Source organism: Ovis canadensis, chromosome 18 (assembly GCF_042477335.2).
Source record: "Ovis canadensis isolate MfBH-ARS-UI-01 breed Bighorn chromosome 18, ARS-UI_OviCan_v2, whole genome shotgun sequence".
Taxonomy (NCBI): domain Eukaryota; kingdom Metazoa; phylum Chordata; class Mammalia; order Artiodactyla; family Bovidae; genus Ovis; species Ovis canadensis.
The window spans coordinates 60,457,871-60,482,326 of record NC_091262.1 but is presented as its reverse complement, the minus strand read 5'-3'; the positions used below and the strand labels follow the sequence as shown (position 1 = coordinate 60,482,326).

The 24,456-nt window shown below is 39.9% G+C and overlaps 1 protein-coding gene across 4 annotated transcripts in view; it reads left to right on the top strand.

Moving 5' to 3' along the window:
• The window catches only part of SLC25A21 (solute carrier family 25 member 21), a 554,176-nt gene that overhangs the window by 510,803 nt on the left and 18,917 nt on the right, over positions 1 to 24,456 (top strand). For all 4 annotated transcript variants that reach the window (XM_069558765.1, XM_069558763.1, XM_069558764.1 and 1 more), the window contains one exon: positions 12,142 to 12,306. In XM_069558765.1, coding sequence (XP_069414866.1) covers positions 12,142 to 12,306 — 165 coding nt within the window. The remainder of the gene's footprint in view (positions 1 to 12,141; positions 12,307 to 24,456) is intronic.

Here is a 24,456-nt window from a genome sequence, read left to right as displayed (position 1 = left end):
AAAATTCTCCAAGCCAAGCTTCAGCAGTACATGAACTGAGAACTTCTAGATGTTCAAGCTGGATTTAGAAAAGGCAGAGAAACCAGAGATCAAATTGCCAACATCCGTTGGATCATAGGAAAAAGCAAGAGGGTTCCAGAAAAACGTCTACTTCTGCTTTATTGACTACCCCAGAGCCTTTTGACTATGTGGATCACAACAAACTGTGGGAAATTCTTAAAGAGATGGGAAAACCAGACCACTTTACCTGCCTCCTGGGAAATCTGTATGCAGGTCAGGAAGCAACAGTTAGAACTGGACATGGAACAATGGATTGGTTCCAAGTTGGGAAAGGAGTACATCAAGGCTGTATATTGTCACCCTACTTATTTAACTCATATTCAGAGTACATCATGTGAAATGTGGGGCTGCATGACTCACAAGCTAGAATCAAGATTGCCAGAGGAAATATCAACAACCTCGGATACGCAGATGACACCACCCTTATGGCAGAAAGCTTAGAAGAACTAAAGAGCCTCTTGATGAAAGTGAAAGAGAAGAGTGAAAAAGTTGGCTTGAAACTCAACATTGAAAAAACTAAGATCATGGCATCCAGTCTCATCACTTCATGGCAAATAGATGGGGAAGCAATAAAAACAGTGAGAGACTAATTTGGGGTGCTCCAAAATCACTGCAGATGGTGACTGAAGCCATGAAATTTAAAGACACTTGCTTCTTGGATGAAAAGCTATGATAAACCTAGATAGCATATTAAAAATCAGAGAAATTACTTTGCCAACAAAGGTCCATCTAGCCAAAGCTATAGTTTTTCCAGTAGTCATGTATGGATGTGAGAGTTGGACTATAAAGAAAGCTAAGTGCCGAAGAATTGATGCTTTTAGACTGTGGCGCTGGAGAAGACTCTTGAGAGTCCCTTGGACTATGAGGAGATCCAACCAGTCCATCCTAAAGGAAATCAGTCCTAAATATTCTTTGGAAGGACTGATGCTGAAGCTGAAACTCCAATACTTTGGCCACCTCTTGTGAAGAACTGACTCGTTGGAAAGACCCTGACACTGGGAAAGATTGAAAGTAGGAGGAGAAGGGGATGACAGAGGATGAGATGGTTGGATGGTATCGCTAACTCAATGGATGTGAGTTTGAGCAAACTCCAGGAGTCGGTGATGGACAGGGAAGCCTGGTGGGCTGCAGTCCATAGGGTTGCACAGAGTCGGACACGGCTGAGCTACCGAACTGACTGACTGACCAGCTGTGGGGAAACACTAGATAGATGAGTTGCTCGTGGAACTGCCAGAGGGTTTGACAACGCTGTTACAAAGAGCAGAGCAGTTTCCCAGGAGGCTTATTTCACAGGAGGGTAACTCTTGCTGTTCCACCAATGGTGTGAGTTTCTCAGGCCTTGGTTCTGCGGCTCAGCCTTTCTACCTCCTTGCCTTATATTTTAACCACCATGGATTCCAACACAGGAATCGTGAATTTTCCTAATTTGTCAGCCTAGGAAACGCGAGTCCATACGGTCCTTTAAACATAAAAATTTTCCCAGAAGTTGTCTGCAGTGGAAGACAGCCAGGGTAACAGTAGTCAATATTACTCGTAATATTACACTGAAAGTATTGTGGGCAATGGTAGACTGATAAAGACGGAGCAAAAGGACTGCCACGGTCCCAGGTGTGCAGAGCACTGTCTAGAAGGAGCTCGTGGGGTGTGGGTAGATGTCTACTTGGCCTTGTGGAGAGGACATGGCTGGCAAAGGGCCAGAATGGGCCCCCTGAAGCATGGGGTGCAGGAAAAGGGCCCCTCTTGCTGGGGTCCAAGGACAGTATCGGCTGAGAGCAGACTGCCAGGGCTGGGTCCTCAGAGCAATTGTAGGTACCTAGCTGGCTTCGGCTCCCTGTTTTCCCCTCTCTGTGGTCTAGGGCTGATTTTCTAGCCAGCCAGAGGTATGTTATCCATAAAATATGCCTTCCCTCCCGGTTAGCCCTAAACTATTCTAGAAATTTCAAGGAAATTGTGGTTAATTCGGTTCCTGATATTTCCCTCATATCCTTCCAGCTTCTGTATAAACTATTTCAATAGGTGTGCTTGTCTTGCCTCCACTTTTAAAATTACCACCATATCAGTCAAAGACTATAATCCCTGCCACACTTCTTTCAATTCCAATACCAGAATCTTGGCCAGCATCTTAAAATTCACAGTGAATAAAGAAAACCGGTCTCTAATTTAAATATGCTTGACCTTCTGTGGGGAGCAAAGTAATCACAGCTTTGTCATGCTCTGGTTTGGTTCAGTGGGTGTAAAAACATGTTCAGATAAAATCGGGATAGACCCAAATTTCCCCCCGTCCTTCAAACTAAACCCAAGCAAAGTGTTGTTCTGGTTTGTAGTCTTTTTGGCTGAGGATTATACTTGCCAGAGGATCTCTCTATTGGAGAGGGTTTGTATACCCAGTCTTGCCAAAAGTGTGACTTTATAGCTTATTGTCCTTATAAGACCCTGCTCCCTCCTAACTAGTGTATCATTTTTTCTTTTCTGTACACATATAAGAAGTCCCCTATCACTTCTGCTAAGCCAAGCGGTGTTTGACTGGCATGCTCTCTGCTAGCCTGGAAAATGTGAATTTCTCCCCAGGAGCAAAATCTTGTATGAATTGTTTCCCAGTTTTTCTCTCCACTTTGAAATCTACTTCAAAGTTATTATTTGGCTAACGGGTTATGTTTTCCTTCCCTTGAGGTCTATAGGATTTGCCTCTGATGTGTGGATGGGGCACAGGTTTTCCTTCTACTCTGTCATTTTTATCTATGTTACATATGAGCATAATCATTCTCACCCCAAGTATGAATCTCAGCCTTTAGGAAATTGCAAAAGCCTGCTTCACCTCTATTTAGTCTTTGAAGATGTTCAGCTCAAGAAGAGAACAGTCTTCCACCTAAGCTCTATGATAAAAGTTAAGGATCAAGGAACTGATAGCAAATGTGTCATCAATGATAGACTCTAAAGATAGGGCTTTTTTTTTTTTTAATTAGTTCAGGCTTTGATTCTGGTTTGGGATAACACCATTAAATATAGCTCTATACACCGTATCCTGGGAACTTAATAATCTGCTGTGGTGGTTTAGTCTCTAAGCATATCTGACTTGTTGAAACCCCATGGACTATATAGCCAACCAGGCTCCTCTGTCCTTGGGATTTCCCAGGCAACAATACTGGAGTGAGCTGCCATTTCCTTCTCCAGGGGGTCTTCCCAATTCAGGGATTGAACCCGTGTTTCTTGCATTGGCAGGCAGAGTCTTTTCCACTGAGCTACCAGGGAAGCCTAGTTATCTGTTAGAGACCAGTTAGGTCAGGTACAGTGTCACAAAGCTTAGCGATTATTTTCTTCGTAGGCAATGAACACACGCTTAAGCTTAGACACAACACAAAGTGAATAGGATGATACTTTGTGATCCTCGCTTTCAAGAAAGAGAGGAGTTGAGTTATATAGAGAGCAAACGTGTGGCTCTGTTTTCAGATAGTGTGAGAAGCCAGCTTCAAGGGCATGTCAACATTCGTGATGATGTATTGAGTTAAGTTCAAATTTTTCCTGCATTACTCTGTGAAATCCTGCCTGGAAGCTGTTCAGTACCTAAATTATTTCTTTCCAGTCTATGATTCTTGTGGGCAGAAAAGTGAATTATGTATATGAATCCTTTCATATAGTTATCTTTCAGCAATACCTAAGGCAGCAGCCAAGTTGCCTCTCTATTATCATTTACAGAAAATAGATCTCAGTCTTAGGTTTGGCTGTGCCAGAAACCCTAGGTTTTTGCTTTCAGAATTGAGACTTTGAAGTAATGATAATAGCTACCATTTACGGAGCATGCATTAGACGCCAGATCCTGTGCTAGATGCCTCTCATGCTTCTTCCTTTATTTGAGTTTTAAAATTTATACAATTTTTATAAATTAACAAAGTAACTTTTTTCACAAATTATGCAATACAGAGCTGTATCGAGAAAAAATAATTGATGATTTCTGTCACTACCACCCTCAGTCCAATCACTCTGGTAACTTCTGTGGGTCCTTCCACCTTTTCCAGTGTTCATACACACCTGATATCAAATCTTCCCATTACCCTGTAAGGTTGGTGACTTTATCTCTATAGGGAGTGGAAATAAAACCTAATCAGTTATTAGCTCCAATGAACTAAGCACTAACGTAGAGGTCTCCTTCAAGAAACAACACTGTTTTCTTTGGGATAAAGAAATGTGGGTAATGAAGATGCTTAAGGGGAAATCACAAATGTTTGGGGAACCATGAAAAAGCAAACGGGTCCTTCCATGCTGCCTGTGCCCACAGTCCAGTCTCCTTCCGTCCTGCTCTCCCAGAGATGCTGGGGCAAAGCACAGGGTCAACATCTCATCACCTGGAGGCCCTGTGTTCCTCCAGACAGTTATTGGGCAGCAGCATGGTGTTGACGTAGCTCAGCATCTGGAAGAGTTTGTTTAAAGCAAATTATTTTCCACTCACAGATTGTTGAAAAATAGGCCTGCTCATCAAATCTAAATTCTAGAAAGAATGTAATTATATTTTGGATGTCTTTTTGTCCATAATCATGCCCTAGTAAAATAAACTGCAGTGACGAATTAGTGTAATACCTAAGCAAAAAGGGATGTGTAACTGTGGGGTTTTTGAGCCCAATTCCTCTTCTTTTACATTTTGTGCTCAAATAAAAGGAAGGGGCTTTTATTTTTTTCTTTAATTTATGAAAATGCTTCAAGACTTTGAGGAACAAAGGGCTTACGTGATCTTCTATCTCTAATTGAGCGAAGGTATTTTTCCTACCTAAGTGTAGCAACTGGATCTCCTCTTTTTAACAAAGCAATATTTTTCTTAAGGCCAGATATGGACACTCACTTCTTTGTATAAAGATATCCGGTTTGCTTTCTAGTCATGCGATGAAGTCCAGTGCAACATCCATATCCCATTGGCTCTAAAATGCACCCGAGTTCCCCTTGCCATGGGAAGCAGGTAAGAGACGCATGTGGAGTATGCTGTCTTTGGACACAGTGTGCCTAGCACTCTTCTCTCACTTTAGAGAGAGAGGAAATCTCTCTCTGACACACACCGCATGCCTGTGCCTACTGGCCATGCTCTGATAACTATTTACCAAAGGAACAATGCCTGAAACCTCTGTCCGTGATCTCACAAGGTAATCAGAGCCAACTATGGTCAGTCTTTGATGGAAAAACTCCAGGAAAAATATCTCGGGCTGCCATAAGTCATCTCAGTGATATGTTGGTGATTCTGGGCTCTCAGGAAGGAATCAGTGCCCTAGGGTGGTGCCAGGGAGCATTGTTTAAGCACCAGATCTTCTCTTTTACTTTAGTCTTTTAAGAACTTTTGCTTAAAAGTTGCTTCCCTTGTGGCTCAGATGGTAAAGAACCTGCCTGCAATCCAGGAGACCCAGGTTCAATCCCTGGGTTGGGAAGATCCCTTGGAGAAGGGAATGGCTACCCACTCCACACTTTTCTTGCCTGGAGAATCCCCAAGGACAAAGGAGCCTGGTGTTGCAGGCTCCGTGTTACCATCCATGGTGTTGCAAAGAGTTGGATGTGACTGAGCAACTAATACTTTCAAGGACTTTTAATTTTTAAAAGAATTTTTTATTGAAGCATATTGATTTCAGATATTACTTTGTGCTTCAGATGGGCAGCATAGTGATTTCATATTTTTACAATTTATATTTTATGAAAAGTTATTACAAGATAATGGCTGTAATTCCCTGTGCTGTACAATACATCCTTTTTGCTAATGTATTTTATACATAGTAATTTGTATCTCTTAATCCCATACCCCTAATGTTACCCCTTCCCCTTCCTTCTCCCCATAGATTCCCATTGGATTGTTTCCCGTATCTGTGAGTCTGTTTCTGTTACATACATTCATTTGTACCATTTTTTAAATTCTACATTTAAGTAATATCATACATTATTTGTCTTTCTCTGTCTGACTTATTTCACTAAGCATGGTAATTTCTATATCCATCTACATTGCTGCAAATGGCAGAATTTCAGTCTGCTTTACAGCTGAGTGATATTCCATTGTATATGTATAGCACACCTTTTTTTAAATTGAGGTATATTGATATACAATATAAATTGCAAGTATACAACATAGTGATTCACAATTTGTAAAGGTTATACTCCATTTATAGTTATTATAAAATATTGACTGTATTCTTTGTATTATACAATATATCCTTGTAGCTTATTTACCTTTTACACAATAGTTTATACCTCTTAATCCCTTTCCTCTATCTTGCCCTCCCCTCTCCCCTTCCCCCACTGGTAACCGCTAGATTGTTCTCTGTACCTGAGTCTGTTTCTTTTTTCTGTGTTCACTTTTTTACTTTATTTTTTAGATTCCATATATAAGTGATAGCACTTTCAGTCTTTCTCATGGCCGAGTAGTATTCCGTTGCATTTGCGCGTGTGTGTGTGTGTGTGTGTGTCTGTGCACGCCATATCTTGTTTATGCATTCATTTGTTGATGGACACTTAGGTCGTTTCCATACCTTAGCTATTGTAAGCAATGCTGCTGTGTACAAGGGGTGCATGTATCTATTCGAATTAGTGTTTTGTTTTTCTCAGATATATACCCAGGAGTAGAATTTCTGGGTCATGTGATAGTTCAATTTTTAGTCTTTCTGAGAAACATCCATACTGTTTTCCATACTGACAGCACCAATCTACATTCCCACCAACAGTTTATGAGGGTTCCTTTTTCTCCACATCCTCTCCAGCGTTTGCTGTTTGTGTTCTATTTGATGTTAGCCATTCTGACAGGTATGAGGTGATTTCTCAGTGTATACCATGTCTTGTTTGTCTACTATTAGTCTGTTGAGGGATACAGGTTGCTTCCATATCTTGACTGTTATAAACAGTGCTGCTATAAATATTGGCATGCATGTATCTTTCAATTTTTTATTTTCATTTTTTCAGATAAATTCCCAGGAGTAGAATTGCTGGGTTATGTGCTAGTTGTATGTCTAGTGTTTTGAGGAAATTCCATACTGTTTTCCATAGTATTGCACCAATTACAGAAATTCTATTTCATAGTTCATAATCATTATAGAATATTCTCATGGATAGATATAATATTTTTCAGTATATTTCTCCAAATAAAAAGCAAGATAAAAATATTTTTGTTTCCAGAATATGAGCAATGTACCATCCTAGATAGTTAACACAGTGCATGGTACCTCGTAGGGCTCAATAGGTGCTTGTTGAGTAAATGAATGCATGAAAGAACAGGGAGTTCCCAGAACTAGCAATTGGCAATAGCTGACATCAGAGTTAGTCTCTGAGTTCCTTCAAATGGGAATACTTCTGGCAGGTACCAATGAACTGAAGATTTTTCTAAACCAATGTGGAGAGCAGTGTGATATGGTAATATTAGCTACATTCTGACTCACTTATTCTTCCACACTTGCAGCTCTGGTGCAGTCAATGAAAAGTATATCTAGGAAACTTAGAATGCAATTTGGCCCACAGCTGGTAACTAAATATGAAAATTGTAGTGAATCTAAATATTGGAAGGAAACTGAATTGGTGGGCGACCTGCTGGGTTGGATAGTATCGGAATCATTTGGCTGATGATGCTAATCAGTCACCATTTTGTTTTGAAATGGAAGCCCAGTAATCAAATAAGTTTAGTAAAATTCCTTGTGTTTACAGAGATCTAGTCAAAATGATTCTATATTTTCCTATTTAAGCATCCTAGTGGAAGTCAGGTTTTTGCCTTTCTAATTAAATATTTGCTTACATGTGTGATACAATGTCTCTGAATGAAACAAAAAGGGCACTTCTAATTCTTATGAGAATTAGAGTTTAAATTTTTCTTTATCTCAAGGTCCCAAGTTGCCAGAAATATATATTTGTATTTTATCTATTACCTGCATCAGTTGGATTAGCAAACTCTGAAAATCTTACCGCATATGTGTAACAAGAATGAGCCAGCAAGGATGACAGCACCATTGGTTGAGATGTAGAATTCTGCTTAAGCCATTTTTCAGTCCTTTCCCCTTAAAATATTATTCAGTCCGTGGTTTCTCACCTGTAAAATATAGAGAATATACCTGCTGCCCATCTTACAGGTTGTTAAGAGGGGCACCCGGATATGTTCAGAAGACAAAACCACACAGAGTATTAAAACGTAAACTTGGAGTCTGCAGGGCTTCAGTTTGAGCTCTGGAACCTCCACTTACTCTGTGATCTTGAGCAAGTAGCTTAATTTCCTCATCTGTTAAGTGGAGGTAATGATAATACCCACCCCATACACTTGTTGAAAGGATTAAGTAAGACGATATACATTAAGCATCAAGCATCTATGCTAATGGCTGACAAATAATGAGCAATCCTTGTGTTGCAGCTGCCTGGTAACCTGCATGTATGTGCCCTCTAGGGTGTAAATACACTGTGCGAGGTGGGGGACCAGTCAGTGCGCTTCTCCATTCTCAGAGTCTGCTCCCGTGTGATGGCCTTGCTTCTACTGTCCATAGACCTGTCCAGTGGACAGTTCTTACTGAGGATGTTTACCAAGTGGTAGGGAAGAGACCAGTTTACAGGATCTTCTGCTTCCTGGGTTGAGGAACTATCTCTTGAAAGAGATCTCTACCCCAGGAGGAGGTATCGTTGGGTCTCAGAGGAAGCAGTCCTATGATCTTGCACTCTGGATACATTTCTGTAGGACTTTCTCACAAAGGTTCAAGGCTCTGCCAAAGGAAACAACAGCCAGAAGGAATGAACAGGAAGAAGCTAGCTTCCCCTCCCTCACATCAGCCTCCACCTTTTGATTGTCACTGTCTTCAGCCACCAAAAGGAATTACCTGCTATTTTACTATGATAACTAGTTTTATTATTATCATCATAATTGCCATTATTATTAACAGCTAATGTATAGTAAATGCTTACACAAGGCAAAGTTCATTGACTTATTTATCATCCCAACAATCCTATGAGGATGATTCTATTGTTTTCCATGTTTTACAGATGAGTAAAGTGAGAATAAACCAGAGAATAAAATACCTGCTTAACCTGGCAAATGGTATTGCTGGGACTCAAAGCTGGGACAGTCTGGCCCTGACCCGTATTTCTAACTACAGTACCACCCTCTGATTTGCTTAATTATTCACAACTGAGTTCAAATTCAGCAAAGCACTTGAGTCAAAATCCGTGTGTTACATTTTCCCATGTCCACCTAACACCCAAACTGGTGGAAATCAGGCAGTTAGCCATCAGTAAGTGTTATTTGGATTGACATATCAACATTACTATTTTTAAAATGGATAATAAGGACCTACTGTATAGCACTGGGAACTCTTCTCAGTACTCTGTAATGACCTATATGGGAAAAGAGTCTAAAAAAGAGTGGATATATGTATTGTTGATTCACTTTGCTGTGTAACAGAAACTAGCACAATATTGTAAATCAACAATACTCCAATAAAACTTCATTTTAAAAAGACCTGATAGAATTCCTCTCTTTTAATTTTGATGGTGTAGCACACTAGAGTTTAAAATGATTAGAAACATCCTTGTTGTTTTTCAGTCGCTAACTTGTGTCTGACTCTTTTTGACCCCATGGGCTGCAGCACACCAGGCTTCCCTTCCTTCACTGTCTCCCGAAGTTTGCCCAGATTGGTGTCCATTGAGGTGGTAAAGCTATCGAACCATCTCATCCTCTGCCACCGTCTTCTCCTTTTGCCTTCAATCTTTTCCATCATCAGGGTCTTTTCCGATGAGTCGGCTCTTTCCATCAGGTAGTCCCAGGGGCGGGGGAGCCTGGTGGGCTGCTGTCTATGGGGTCGCACAGACTCAGACGTGACTGAAGAAACTTAGTAGCAGTAGCAGCAGCCAAAGTATTAGAGCTTCAGCTTCAGCATCAGTCCTTCCAATGAATACTCAAGGTTGATCTCCTTTAGGATTTACTGGTTTGATCTCCTTGCAGTCCAAGGGACTCTCAAGAGTCTTCTCTAGCACAACAATTTGAAGGCATCAATTCTTCGGCCCTCAGCCTTCTTTATGGTCCAATTCTCATATCCATACATGACTACTGGAAAAATCTTAGCTTTGACTATATGGACCTTTGTTGGCAAAGTGATGTCTCTGCTTTTTAATATGCTATCTAGGTTTGTCGTAGCTTTCCTTCCAAGCAAGCGTCTTTTAATTTCATGGCTTTGGTAACCACCTGCAGTGATTCTGGAGCCTAAGAAAATAAAATCTGTCACTGCTTACAATTTTTCCCCATCTATTTGCCATGAAGTGATGGGACTGGATGCCATGATCTTAGAAAACATGTTAATCTGTACTTTCAATTAAAGCCATTGGTTCCTCTGTTGCTGAAGAATCTAGATGATCTCTAAGCTCCCTGTCTCTCCTGCTCTCAGGTGCTGAGAGTGGGTGAGGATGGAGAGAAAGCTTAGGCCAGAAGCAGGAAGAACTGGTGTTGGCCAGTCTGGACCCAGGCAGCCTCACTTCTGCCCTGTTTCTCCCATCCCCAGGAGAACTGCCTCTTTCCTTTCCTCGGCCCTCTAGGCTGCCTTTCTCAGAGCACAAGCACAGTGCCCAGAAGCCTGCTCAGCACCTTCAGAGTCTTTCCAGCAGAAACGAACTGTGGTTCAACTTGTCCTCAAGTCTCTTTTGAAAACCAAAATAAATAATTTAAGTTGATAGTTAGTGTGCCAGAACACAAACAACAACAACAACAAAATCTCATTTTGTAGCAGAGAGAATGAATTTTAACCTGAGATTTTTGGTTTTCCTCCTCTGTGAAATGCTTTTATTGCTTTAAGATGTGTTCCTATGTTGTTTTTTTTTTCCTTCATGTCACAAAAAAAGGGCTTTCTTAGGATTAACATATTGTCATTAATCCTCTTAAATGAAAAGGAGAAGTTGAGTGTAGAATTGTAGCTAGAGTTTCTAAAACATTCACCAGTAAAAGCTATAGGATTTTACTCTGTAAACAAACTCATTTACATGTATCAGGTTAATTACCTAAGCTACAGATACAAGTTGGATGAAAAGCCTTGATTGAATTTGTCCTGTTCTGTTTGGCTGACACAGCCTTAATTGCACATGGTAAGAAAACACTTTTAGTCAGTAAGTACATCAGCCTGCCATGACCACTCCAGCAACCTGCTCCAGTGAAATTTCAAACAAATGTCGTGTCAGTGCTTGCCTTATAGGGAAAAAAAAAGAAATTTAAACGCTGAACATTTCCCCTCATTTGCTATTCAGTATTCAAAATTTAAGAGGGAGACAGATCCTTTGTGCTGTACCTCCAAAAAAGGAAACAGTCACTCAACCTTATTTAAAAACTCATGTGAATTATTGTCATTGTAATGTAGTGAATTATAAACCTCAGGGCAAACTGCAGTGATTTCTTTAGCAATTTCCAAAAGGAGCGTAGACTGGATTCTAGCAGTCAAGGTATTTCAACCTTGAGTAATCAATCAAAGGCTAGAAATAAGTAAATTAAAAGTAACCCAGTGCTCTCAACACCGCTGATTTATCATTTATCACAGCAAGTGTTACACACACTGATTGCCCACTTTCTTGAGGAAGTCTACAATCAACTGCTGTTTATCTGTTAGGTTAGATTTCTAACCTAATGCCAGTTTAAACTATTGAGGCAATGGAATCAAGACTAATTGTAACATTTGCTTTAGAAAAACATAATTAAGAAGGTAAATATACTGGATTCAGGAGCCAAATATACATTCCTTTTGGATTATGCACAGTTATGGATTTCTAGTTTATCTTCATGGTTAATCCCCTCCATTAGTGTGGATGATCCAGAATTGGATGCAACTATTGACATGTTGAAAATGATGCTAGTCATTATCTGACATTAGTTTCACTAATTCCACCAAAGGTATTTTTTCTTCGCCAACAATCTTCCTTTTAAGTCCTGTTGTCATGCATGCAATTTTGTTTACATTTGGGGTTTCCTAATTTTAAAAAGCATGAATCTAGGCATGATAATTCATGTTTGGAGGAGGAGATCCCTAAAAATTCTGGGCTTGAAGGGAAGCTGAAATGGTAATTTTCTCTGTTTCATGGTCCCAAAGATGACCTTTCTGGCTTTGCTCCTCTCTCCTGCAGCAACCATCCACCATGAGTTATGCAAGACACATCATTAAGAAGGAAGGTTTGGGACTCCAAGGCCTCAACAAAGGATTTACAGCAACTTTGGGACGTCATGGAGTTTTCAATATGGTTTATTTTGGCTTCTACTTCAATGTCAAAAACATTATTCCTGTCAATAAGGTAACTATTTCATAGGTTCAAATCCTGGAGGAAAAATCCTATCAATGATGGTAGCTACATAGGTAGAGTGTTTATCCTTCCAAGTCACTGTGCTGAACTCTTACATGTGTTACCTAGTTTGATCCTCACATCAGCTTGTTCACTGAGTATTGTTATCTTTATTTTGAATTCAGAAACTAAAACTTAATTAGAAAGATCAAGTAAATTGCCCAGAGTCACATAATAAAGAGCAAAGCAGACCTCTGAAATCAAGTCTGACACCAAAATTATTCTTCTTGAAGAATACACCATTATACCTGAATGTTTCACATTTATCACTAATAGGAATTTCTATAAACTGTTATTACTTAATTTTTATCTCAGAAGTATAACTTTCTTAAAGTTGAAATTTTCATAGTCTAAATACATTTTGAGTTTATAAAAGAAAGTTATCAGCCTAAAATTTAAATCTTACATAGATAGTAATTTTAAAATTTACCCAAGTTAATTAGGGTCGGAGAAGGTGATGGCACCCCACTCCAGTACTCTTGCCTGGAAAATTCCATGGACGGAGGAGCCTGGTAGGCTGCAGTCCATGGGGTCGCGAAGAGTTGGACACAACTGAGCAACTTCCCTTTCACTTTTCACTTTCATGCATTGGAGAAGGAAATGGCAACCCACTCCAGTGTTCTTGCCTGGAGAATCCCAGGGACAGGGGAGCCTGGTGGGCTGCCGTCTGTGGGGTTGCACAGAGTTGGACACGACTGAAGCGACTTAGCAGCAGCAGCAGCAATAAATTAACTCTTCTAGGATCATTCACTTTTGACATGAAATAACAATAATTTTTAACAGTAACTCACATATGTCAGCAGCCTTTCCACTTTGATAAGATAAAAGTAGCACACCGTGTGATTTAAAATGAGCCTCTTTTACTAGAGCATCACAAACTTTTCTCCCACCATCATATTGCTTGCCTGCAATCAAAAGTGTAATTCTGGAAGCACCAACTCGGGAAACATTTTTCACATGCAGGCGTTTTCCCACAGGAGTTCAGTTCTTCATTTTGCCTAGTACAAAAGTATTGAAGAACTTTTTATAAAGCATAAAAATATTCCTAATATGGCTGTCACCTGATTTGGTAAAGTAATGTTAGTTGTACTTGTTTTTTTCCAGTTATCCCTTTTAATCTAGGTCAGTACTTTTCTCAAAAAGTGAAAGTGAAATTCACTCAGTTGTGTCCAACTCTTTGTGACCCCAAGGACTATACAGTCCATGGAATTCTCCAAGCCAGAATACTGGAGTGGGTAGCCAGTCCCTTCTTCAGGGGATCTTCCAAGTAACAGCTAAATCCAAGGCATGTTCCCAATTAACCTTCCATTGATGTTGTCTCACTCATTAGCCAAAATTGTTAACCAGGTTTCACTGTATTTAGAAATCTCACTTATTTAGCGTAAGCTCATGTTTTGTTCATCTGAAATCAATGGATAACCACAGAATATATAGATTTCCCCATTGAGTGGCAGTTCTGACACCGGTGGTCCTCAGTGTTCTTCTCCTGTTGAGCTCAGGAGAAGAGGAATAAAGTGCAATAAATACTTTGGTCCTTGATGACATGAGAGAGTTCAACTCTCAATACATTAAAAAAAATGCTTTTAGCAGAAACAGGCTAAATAATCTGTGGAACCCAGGGCAAAATGAAAACATTCAAAAATTAAGTCCTTTTGGACTCTGTTGGAGAAGTCAAGGGTGGGATGATTTGAGAGAATAGCATTGAAACATGTATATTATCATATGTGAAATGAATCGCCAGTCCAGGTTCAATGCATGAGAGGGTGCACAGGGCCGGTGCACTGGGATGACCCTGAGGGATGGGATGGGGAGGGAGGTGGGAGGGGGGTTCAGGATGGGGAACACATATACCCCCATGGCTGATTCATATCAATGTATGGCAAAACCAATACAATATTATAAAGTAATTAGCCTCCAATTATAATTAATTAATTAATTTTTTAAAATGAAGAATTTCAAGAGACTTCCCTGCCAGTCCAGTGGTTAAAACACTATGCTTTCACTGCAAGGGGCATGGATTCTATCCCTGGTCAGGGAACTAAGGTCCTGCATACTGGCATGGTAAGGACAAAAAACAAAAGAAAAAAAAAAAATTTCAAGACAGCAACCGTAGTGTCCCAGGCGGTGCTAGTGGTAAAGAATCTGCCTGCCAATGCAGGAGATGCAAGAGACTCTGGTTTGATCCGTGGGTTGGGAAGATCCCCTGGAAGAGGAAAATAGCAACCCAGTCCAGTATTCTTGCCTGAAAAATTTCGTGGAGAGGGGGGCCTGGTGGGCTACAGTCCATGGGATTGCAAAGAGTCAAACATGACTGAGCATGCATACAAAAAATTGTGGAGCAATAAACCAAGCATGGGGCTCCTCTAAGTGCAGGCTCTGGGCAACTGCACAAGTCACACACTCATGAAGCTGATGTTTTTTTCAACTCTGAGCTGAGTGATTCATGCAATGTGGGAGGAATGTCCATACCTCTTTCTCTAGCTATCCAAAGGCTTGAAGCAAATAGAAATTACACATAATGAAATGAATGATATAATTTACAAATATTATATAAATAATATATATTTCATTACATTTATTTGTGCATTATTTTAATGCATATATTATCACAAGAATATGAATTTGGTTATATCTAAGGAAGAATTTCAGAAAGATCAGTAAGATTTACATATGATTATGTGTTGTGTTGTTTAGTCATTCAGTTGTGTCTGACTCTTTGATACCCCGTGGACTGTAGCCTGCCGGGCTTCTCTGTCCATGGGATTTCCCAGGCAAAAATACCGGAGTGGGTTGCCATTTCCTTTTCTAGGATATCGTCCTGACCCAAGGATCAAACCCAAGTCTCCTGCATTGATGGTCACATTCTTTACCACTGAGCCATCTGGGAAGCCTGATTGTATGTTACTAATGCTTTAAAAAAAAGTCCACAAATACAAACTTCATTTAACAATTAATCAATACACTTAAGTTATTAAATTTTACACGTTGTGAAAAAGCAGAAGCTTAATTTTTTTTTATTAGTTAAAAGACATCATAGTGTTCTGAAATTATGGAAAGAGCTCATTTATCTTGCCAGTTTACAGGGTTCAGATTGTATTGGCCGTTATAGGCCACACTAAGGATTTTTCTGTTTATCTGAAGAACACTGGGAAGCCAACAAAAGATTTTAAGCAGGGGAATTACATGATAATTCTTGCTGCAGCGTGGAAAATGGGTAGAGTGGGGTAGTGAGCAAAAGACAGAGTATAACATCGAAATGATTGGTATGTGCAATGCAGGGGTCATGAACTAGTGTTCACAGTGAAGACAAGAAGAAGTGGATCGATTTGAGGAATGTCTAGAAGGCAGAATCTGCAGGATGTGGTGATGGAGTCTGTGTGCATGCTGATAAAAGAGTGGTGGGTAGGGATGATTCCTAGGTTTGGCGTTTGAACAACTGGAAGGATAATGGTGCCATTGATTGGGAAAGAATACCATTGCAAAAGAACAAATTTGGGGAAAATATTATTTCCTGAGCCTGGAAAACTGATTTAACCACATTTGAACTCCAAAGGACAGACATTGAGGCAGTGATTGCACGTGGACTCTTGAGAGGAGGGCCCTAAGATGGAGACAGACATCCAGACGTCATCGGTATCCCCAAGGCGAGCGTACTTTTTTTTAAATTTAGTTTCTATTGGGGTGTAGTTGCTTTACAGTGTCGTGTTAGTTTCTACTGTATGTACAGCAAAGTGAATCAGCTCTATGAATACATGTATCTTCCCTTTTTTGGATTTCTTTCCCATTTAGGTTATCACAGACCACTGGGTAGAGTTCCTGTGCTATACAAGTTCTCATTAGTTAGCTATTTTATATCAATAGCGTGTATGTGCCAGTCCTGGTCTCCCAATCCCTCCTGCCCTCCTTCCCCTTGGTATCCATCTGTATCATATATTAATGCATATATGTGGAATCTAGAAAGGTGGTATAGATGATCTTATTTGCAAAGCAGAAACAGAGACACAGACACCTGAGCATTCATTTTCTGGGGAATGATCAGGGGCCAATCACTTTAACGCTTTGAGCATCTGAGTATTTTAAATCTGTAAACTGAAAACCTAAGAGTGTTCTTTCTACCTGACAAAATGGTTTTGAGGATTAAAATAAACTGCAAGTGACGTTTGTGAATTTTAAGGTGCCATGGAAGTGTTAGGCGTGGGGGCTGCTGCTGACAGGGACAGGGAGGAGTAGAGGTGGTGAGGAGGGTAGTGTGAAGAGCTTTTCCCCAGAACTGTTCCTTTTGCACCTAAATGAACACTGTGGGGTTCGTTGTGGGTCTTGTTTTCTAGGGGTTTTTCGCCCAGAACAAAGTCACTGATTTTATGTGTCCTGTAATCTAAGCCTGATTCAGAACTGGGAACCCAGTACTCTTTAAATTTAAACCATAATAAATCAATGCTTTGTGCAGGGGAAGGTATGATAATCATTAAAACATGTTGAAGAACGTCATCAAGTTGTTAACCACGAGGAGGAGGTGGTGCTCCTTGAAGGCTTTTTTGCATCTGCGCTCTAGGCCAGCTCCAGCCATACACTCCGGACAGTTTGTTTACAGGATTGTCGTTCCAGTTTCCTCACCCAGAAATTGTTCATTCTGTTGTCCCAAGGGGATTTGAGATTTCACCAACTCTGACTGGCATGAGATAATTCTAGATTTTTCTTTAATATTTTCTAAACTTTATAAACTGTCTACCAATATTTTCCATTTTCAAAGTATTTGATTTTATAAGGAACTGTCCATATGATCATACCTGAGGAGTGGAAATCAAGAGACGTGTGTGTGTGTGTGTGTGTGTGTGTGTGTGTGTGTGTTAAGTGGGGAGGGGGGAACAGCGAGAAAAAGCAGGGAGCAGTGCAGAAAAAGTACTTTTTCTTTATAGCGTTCTGAGGTGTTGGAAGCTTCTACAAGAAGCCTGTATAAATTTTATAATAGGAAATAAATCAGTGAAAATTTTAATAGAATCTTATAGAGTACCTAGTTAACTTTTTCACATTTTATTCAACTCTGTGTCTGTTACAGAGTGAAAATAAGAACTTGAAACAGTGAGTTCAGATAACTCAGGTCAGATATCCACCCTGAAGTTTTTAACTTTAGTTCTTCAGATTAATGATCTCTGGTAGAGTCCTTTTTCATGTTCCACTGAGATATCCTGACCTCCTATGCCATTCTGTACTACTAAAATCATTTTTGTAAACTCCATGATTTTGCCTGATCCTTGTCACAATAACTGCCATTTTCAGGTGAGGAAATAGAAACAGGAAGTAAAGGCCCAGAGGTGAAAGTTACTGACATAATCTATCTGAAGGTATACAGCAGGGGGCGGAGAAGGCAATGGAAACCTACTCCAGTGTTCTTGCCTGGACAATCCCAGGGACAGAGGAGCCTGGTGGGCTGCCATCTATGGGGTCGCACAGAGTCGGACACGGCTGAAGCGACTTAGCAGCAGCAGCAGCAGCAGCAGCAGCAGCAGGGGGAAGGAGAGAGCCAGAGGGAGAACTCTCCTGCTACGCCTTGTAGTGCTACATGTGCAACTCACCTTGACTTGCGGTACACATAAACGGCCACTTTAAAATGGCTACTAAAATTTAAATAAGTGAACTTGGTAGACTATCCAGTCAGTGTAACCAGATTCCACTTTTACCCCATTCAGACCTGGAAACTGGTCCTCCCTTTTCACTCCTTAGTCTCTGATCCATAGAAACAAAGAATTACAAGACATAACCCTGGAAGAACTGGGTATTACCAGTTTGAAAACTTAGATGTTCCTATAAGATAGTGAATAGATGGCTACAATAGAAAAGTTTGCTTTGAATAGGAAGTGACCATGGAATTCATTTAATGGCGACATTCATTTTCATCTTTCAGTAAATGGAATGCAATGTCAGTATAAAGAATTATCCCTTCTCAGAAAGAGGCCATCACATCTCAAAGTAAAGCCTTCTAGAAATACATATTGATTACCTTAAACACTGACATCTTTTTAAAATATTGATGAAGGTAAGCTTTCATTGCAAAACCAATTTATTTCATTTTCATTCCTAGATAGGGTATTCAGAGCATTTGTGATGGTGGCACACAAATGGGAATCCTAAGATTTAAATGTTACACTGCTTTGATAACTTTTGTCTTCTAGTTCCATGTTTACTGCTTTTCCTATGTTTCCATAAGTAAAATAATGATAAGAGTACAAACTGCTGTCTAAAGCACATGGCTGCCAACAGTATGAACTGCTTTAGGTTTGCATCCTAATTAAGCGTGTTTGCAGGTTGTTTTGCCAAAAACAATAGACCTTTTGTGTTGAATCCTGCCATGATATAAATTACATGTGTGGGTTAGAAATATTCTAGGAGAGAACAATTTTTCATAAGCTCAATCTTTCTTACTTAATAAACCATTTAGACCTGTCCCTGTGGTCGTTTTACTATGGACAGCATTAAGTCAAACATTTTATTTTCTCATAAGGTGTAATATTCATAGAAGATTGCCTTTTAAGCAACACAAATGTTTCTCTTTTGATTTTTACCATTTTCTTTGTTTTGTAAATTCTGTAGGAAGTCTGAGGGTGGTGCCAGACACACTTCAGTTTATCAGAAGAAATGTGGGAAATGTGTTGGTTTCGTGATTTAGAGCTCTGCCCTTCCCTAAGGTGTGCACTGAGCAGAATGACAAATGCTCCTCTGGGTTCCAGAGGAGAACTTAGACAGAGCTGTTTATATTTTGAAAAGAAGAATCTCAGTAGGATTAGATCATAGTAGGATTTAATTTATGACCATTTATTTTTCTGATTCTCTCTTACTTGATCATTAGTCTTACCAATCATCCGGTAATGGGAAGGCCAAGAGCATTAAAGTTTCATTAAGAACAACTCTCCTTTCTGGTAACCACTGGGGTAAAACTACAAGTATATATTATCTAGAAAATTCCAGGACATGTGACAAGATTCTGTGGTAAAAAGTGGTATCTTTCATGGGCAGTTTTCACAGACTCCCTTGGGGGCGGGGGGGGCGCGGTGGCCGTGTATGTGTTGTAGGGGGAGGAGGGCCTGGGGGAGGGGAGCAGGGCAGGGGTTCAGGCACTTTCTTAAATAAACCTCAGGCCCAAAAGTTTCAGGTACCACCCAAGTGGATGGAAATGAGGTGCAAGTGGCTTTAGATTCTCAGTGGGTGCCTTCTATTCATTCATTCCAGAAGTGTTCATGGCACATCTATCATTGGAGACCGGGCACCATCTCACTGTCAGCTCTGCTCCTGCCTTAATGGGGTTTACATTCTAGTCGAGGAGACAGACGATAAACAAGTCATTACACAGGGAACTGAATTGTGGCAACTATCATAAGTGCCATGAAAGACAACTGCGAAGCTGCGGGAGTTTTTAACCAAAGATCCTAGTTAGACCCATGGCAGGGTAGGGTGAGAATATAGGAAAGGCTTTCCTTCAAAAGAGATGTTTAGGCTGGAGCTCAAGGATGAGGCTTAGTCAGGCCAAGATGAGGAGGATGAGCAGACACCAGGGAGAACAGAATGTGTGAGTGCGCAGAAGCAGAAAGAGGCACGGGTAGGAGGAGGGTGGCTGGTGTCGGGGGCCCCGGGGGAGGGAGGCAGTAGAAGCTGCAGAGGGTAGCTGGCCAGAACGTTAGAGTCGTGGTGGTAAGGCAGTTGAGTCCCCTTCAGTGATTTAACTGAGGGGGCGTGTCCCGTGAGTGAAACTAAATGGGTATGGGAAAGTCTCATGTATCGAAGTCCAGAAGTAGAGCCTCATGAAATAAACTTGGTTCAAAGACATCTTCTTGATCGTGTGCCCAACTCCACCTCAAAGCATCTCAGTGTGTCCTTGTCCTGACTTCTCAACATTTGGAATTTTGTTTTGGGATCCTGGTTTGTTAGTTTTCCTTGGTTTTCCTTTGGGTCAGTGCTTTTATTAAGGCAAGGAATAGAATACACAAAAACAGAAAAATCCTACTGGGTTCCCAAGGAAACATATTAATACTTTCCTGCATTTTGTATGATAATACTCAGTGATATAATTGACTCTCAGAAGGTATTATCTCTCTACATTTATTTATAGAGAGATACTTATAAATAATAGATATTAGAGGTATGTATATGTGTGTCTGTATATATATATATATATATGTATATATGAAATAATGAAGTGATAACTGTTATTCTTAAACCCAAACCCATTTTGACATTGTATGTATTTTATAATTCTGGCTACGTGTGTAAGACCTTTATTTTACAATTATTTTGCAAATCACAACCCTTTAAAAAACAGTTATCTTAGGAGGGGAAAGGAATTTTCATGGCTATTTTCTGAATGGCTACATTCAGATGCTGAGTTAACAAGACTTTGATTTCATTCCAAAGCCCAGAGCCCTACAAGGATAGGATCTTGGGAATAGTCCACATTCCTTAAAGAATGCTTATCAATTAAACCATCTCATTTTAGTGACCTTCTGTGGACTGAGGAGCTAGCATTTCCCCAAATTATCTCACATGGAGAAAAAACAAACATTGTAATAGATTCTTCTGATAGCTGTGAATGGAAACAACTGTAACTTTTAATTAAGCTCCAGTAGAGGTATTTTCACTGGGGGACAAGACAGCAGGATACCATAACATTGGGGGGAAAATGTTTTTGTCAAAGTTTATGAACAAAACAACAAAACAGAGCCAAGATTAGAGAAAATGAAAGGTGCATACTGAGAGCTGACTTTAACTAGTTGACTTGGATCCACTGAAACTAACAATATCTAACATGCAAATTTCTTCTTTAAAAAAAAAAGGCAGTTCACTCTCACTCAATCTGCCTTCTTGCTCAGTTACCAGGAGGCAACCATGATTTCAACATACCACATCATTTTCATGACAACTGCAGCCAGCTGTGGGAAAGGCAGTGCTAAGCTGCTATTATTTGCCTTGTGGTTGTGCAGGTGCTTAACCAGCATGTGTAGGTACCTCCTTTGCAATTTGCTTCTGAGACCTTGGTTCTTTGTGTCTTATGTCTTTATAGAGGAGAGCTACAGCATTTATTAGACACCTATGATGTGTCAGGTCCAGCACACCTATAAACGTGAATGAATGTGACATGGCACAGCCTGTTCCTTTAAGAGGCTCTGGGCTGTGGAGTGAAATTTATTACCAGACTGGGTTTTCTGCTGTTTCTTCGTATGAGGATACATCATGAGCTTTACGTTTGTATTACCTCTTACCTGTGGCCTTGACAAATGAAGGACTCCATCATGATCACCCTTCAATTACTGATGATGATGTGCTATGAAAGGGATAGAATTAAGCAGAAAATTAATGTGACCATCTGTAAAGTTATAGAAATAGTGAAATGGATTCTATTAAAATTGGTTTTGACCATGTTTATATGTAATCTAATTACTAATTGATTTATCAAAATATTCAATTCGTTTTGAATTGCTCTTGTTATGATCATAACATTCACATCATCAAAAAGTTTCCTTACCAACTGCAGGAGGAGGGAGGTGAATGAAAGAGTTCTTCAAAGAAATACTTTGCAATACCCTGAAAATCATGCGACTCCTCGTAGGACTAGCATATTGTCTTTAATTTTCTTATCCAAAGCATTTTATAGCATTCTCTTTTAGTCACTTCTAAACAGTAATTTTGGTTCTTCAAATGGCAAGCTCAGTTTAGCAATTTTTGACAAGCAACATGAAAGCCACTCTAGGATCATCCAAGGCCAGTCCTGAACAGAGAACGGTCCTGTCAGTGTGCCCCTTCTAAGGTTGTCTGAGGAAGCAGGGTATAGTGACTTTAAGCTGAGTTGTTAGGAACTCTGTAAAAATGACTCAAACTAAAATCAGAGAGGAACTCAGATTTGGTGTGGTACCAAGAGGAATTAAAGGGTGAGTGAATTGTAGCAAAGGGAATGTGATTTGGGTTGACATGAGGTAGGAGGATTCTAAGAGTGGGCTTGAATGTATATATTCATGCTGAACTCCCTTAAATGAGAAGCCCATCACTGCAATTTGCTCAGCCTTGTCTTGTAGGAAGCAGCAGGCTTCCTGGCCAGTCTCCCTCACCACCCCTAGTTCTCACTAGCTAACAAATGCTGCTTTTCCCATCTTCCTTAACCCCCTCCATCTGGCATACCTCTGTGTGGAATGTCTTCTTGAAGATGCCAGACCCTAATCATAAAGGCCTGTGAGATGGGTGAAGGTTCTCTGTTTATCAAGCTAGCAGCCAGTTGGCCAGTCACTAACCAAGGCAGCAGAGTCCCTGCCAGGGAAGGTAAAAAAGAAGGCACATGCTTCTCTTGATCAAGATATTTTCTGCCTCTCTGCATATTAACTCCTTAAGTGCCATTGCTTTAATTTATTGGTGCAGTCTTTACTACTGTATGTTTGGATTAGATGGTTAAATTAGTTACAAATAGGTAGTGTGCTGATTGTTAACTGTTTTGAGTCTTATGTTCCCACTTGGTTGTGGAACATTACTGCCACCAATGTTTAGGGATCACTTATTAGTGCCTTTTGATGAGAGTGAAAGAGGAGAGTGGAAAAGCTGGCTTGAAACTCAACATTCAAAAAACTAAGATCATGGCATCTGCTCCCATCACTTCATGGCAAATATAAGGGGAAAAAGTGGAAGCAGTGACAGATTTTATTTTCTTGGGCTCCAGGATCACTGCAGATGGTGACTGCAGCCATGAAACTAAAAGACACTGCTCCTTGAAAGGAAAGTTATCACAAATCTAGACAGTGTATTAAAAAGCAGAGACATCATTTTGCCAACAAAGGTCTGTGTGGTCAAAGCTATGGTTTTTCCAGTAGTCATGTATGGATGTGAGAGTTGGACCATAAAGAAGGCTGAGTGCCAAAGAATTAATGCTTTTGAACTGTGGTGTTCGAAAAGACTCTTAAGAGTCCCTTGGACTCCAAGGAGATCCAACCAGTCTATCCTAAAGGAGATCAGGCCTGAGTGTTCACTGGAAGGACTGATGTTAAAGCTGAAGCTCCAATACTTTGGCCACCTCATGCAAAGATCCAATTCGTTGGCAAAGACCCTGATGCTGGGAAAGACTGAAGGCAGAAAGAGAAAGGGATGGCAGAGGATGAGAAGGTTAGATAGTATCACTGACTCAATGGACATGAATTTGAGCAAACTCTGGGATATAGTGGAGCACAGAGGAGCCTGGTGTGCTGCATTCCAGAGGTTGTAAAGAATCGGATATGAGCAACAACTAAACAACTAAATTAGTGTCTCTTGTCAAGCTGTGGAGTCTATAAACAGTATGTCCTGTCAGGAAAATTCATTGATCTTCCCAGAGGCTGGTAAACACATTTCTTTAACTCTGCACTTACTCCAAGATTGCAATGTGATGAAAACAGCCAGAGAGTTCTAATAAGAGACCTGAATATAATTCCCAATTCTGATACTTACTAGTTAGCCATGTCTCTTTGACAAATTATACCTGTCTCTGTGTCTGTTTTCTTATTTGTGAAATGAAATGTTAACATTATCCTTAAAAGGTTTGCAGGGGAATTAAATAATGTTTGAAAATTATGAATGTTGGACTTTGCATTGCTGTCACAAAATGAAGTCAATGCATATAATAGCCACTAACATGGCAGGGTACTCAGCTCCAGTCTCATATTTTATGAGAAAATTATAAAATATTTAGAGGAAAAGAATAAAACTCATCTGTAGATAGGGAAATACTACTACTACTCAGATATTTGAGAGGAAGTATAATTTTTAACCATGTGGAATAAAAGGTTATTGCAGTAATGGCTTTTAAGTCATGAGGAATTACATTGAGAATGGTGACAGTTGATTGCCCTTGCAAGGGAGCAAAAAACTGGAGTGAAATAACTTAGGCATATGCATGAGGAATGTGCATTAGGAACAAAGGAACTTTACTGATTGATGACAGTTGGAACAAATTATGGAAGTTAGTTGAAAATGCTTAATAACAGAATAGATTTTTTATCAACATTAATATCTATTTACATAATTAAGATGTGATCCATCAAAAATATTTTACTTAGGCCAGGTAACCTTTTTTACCAAAATTTTTTAATATTTACTTTA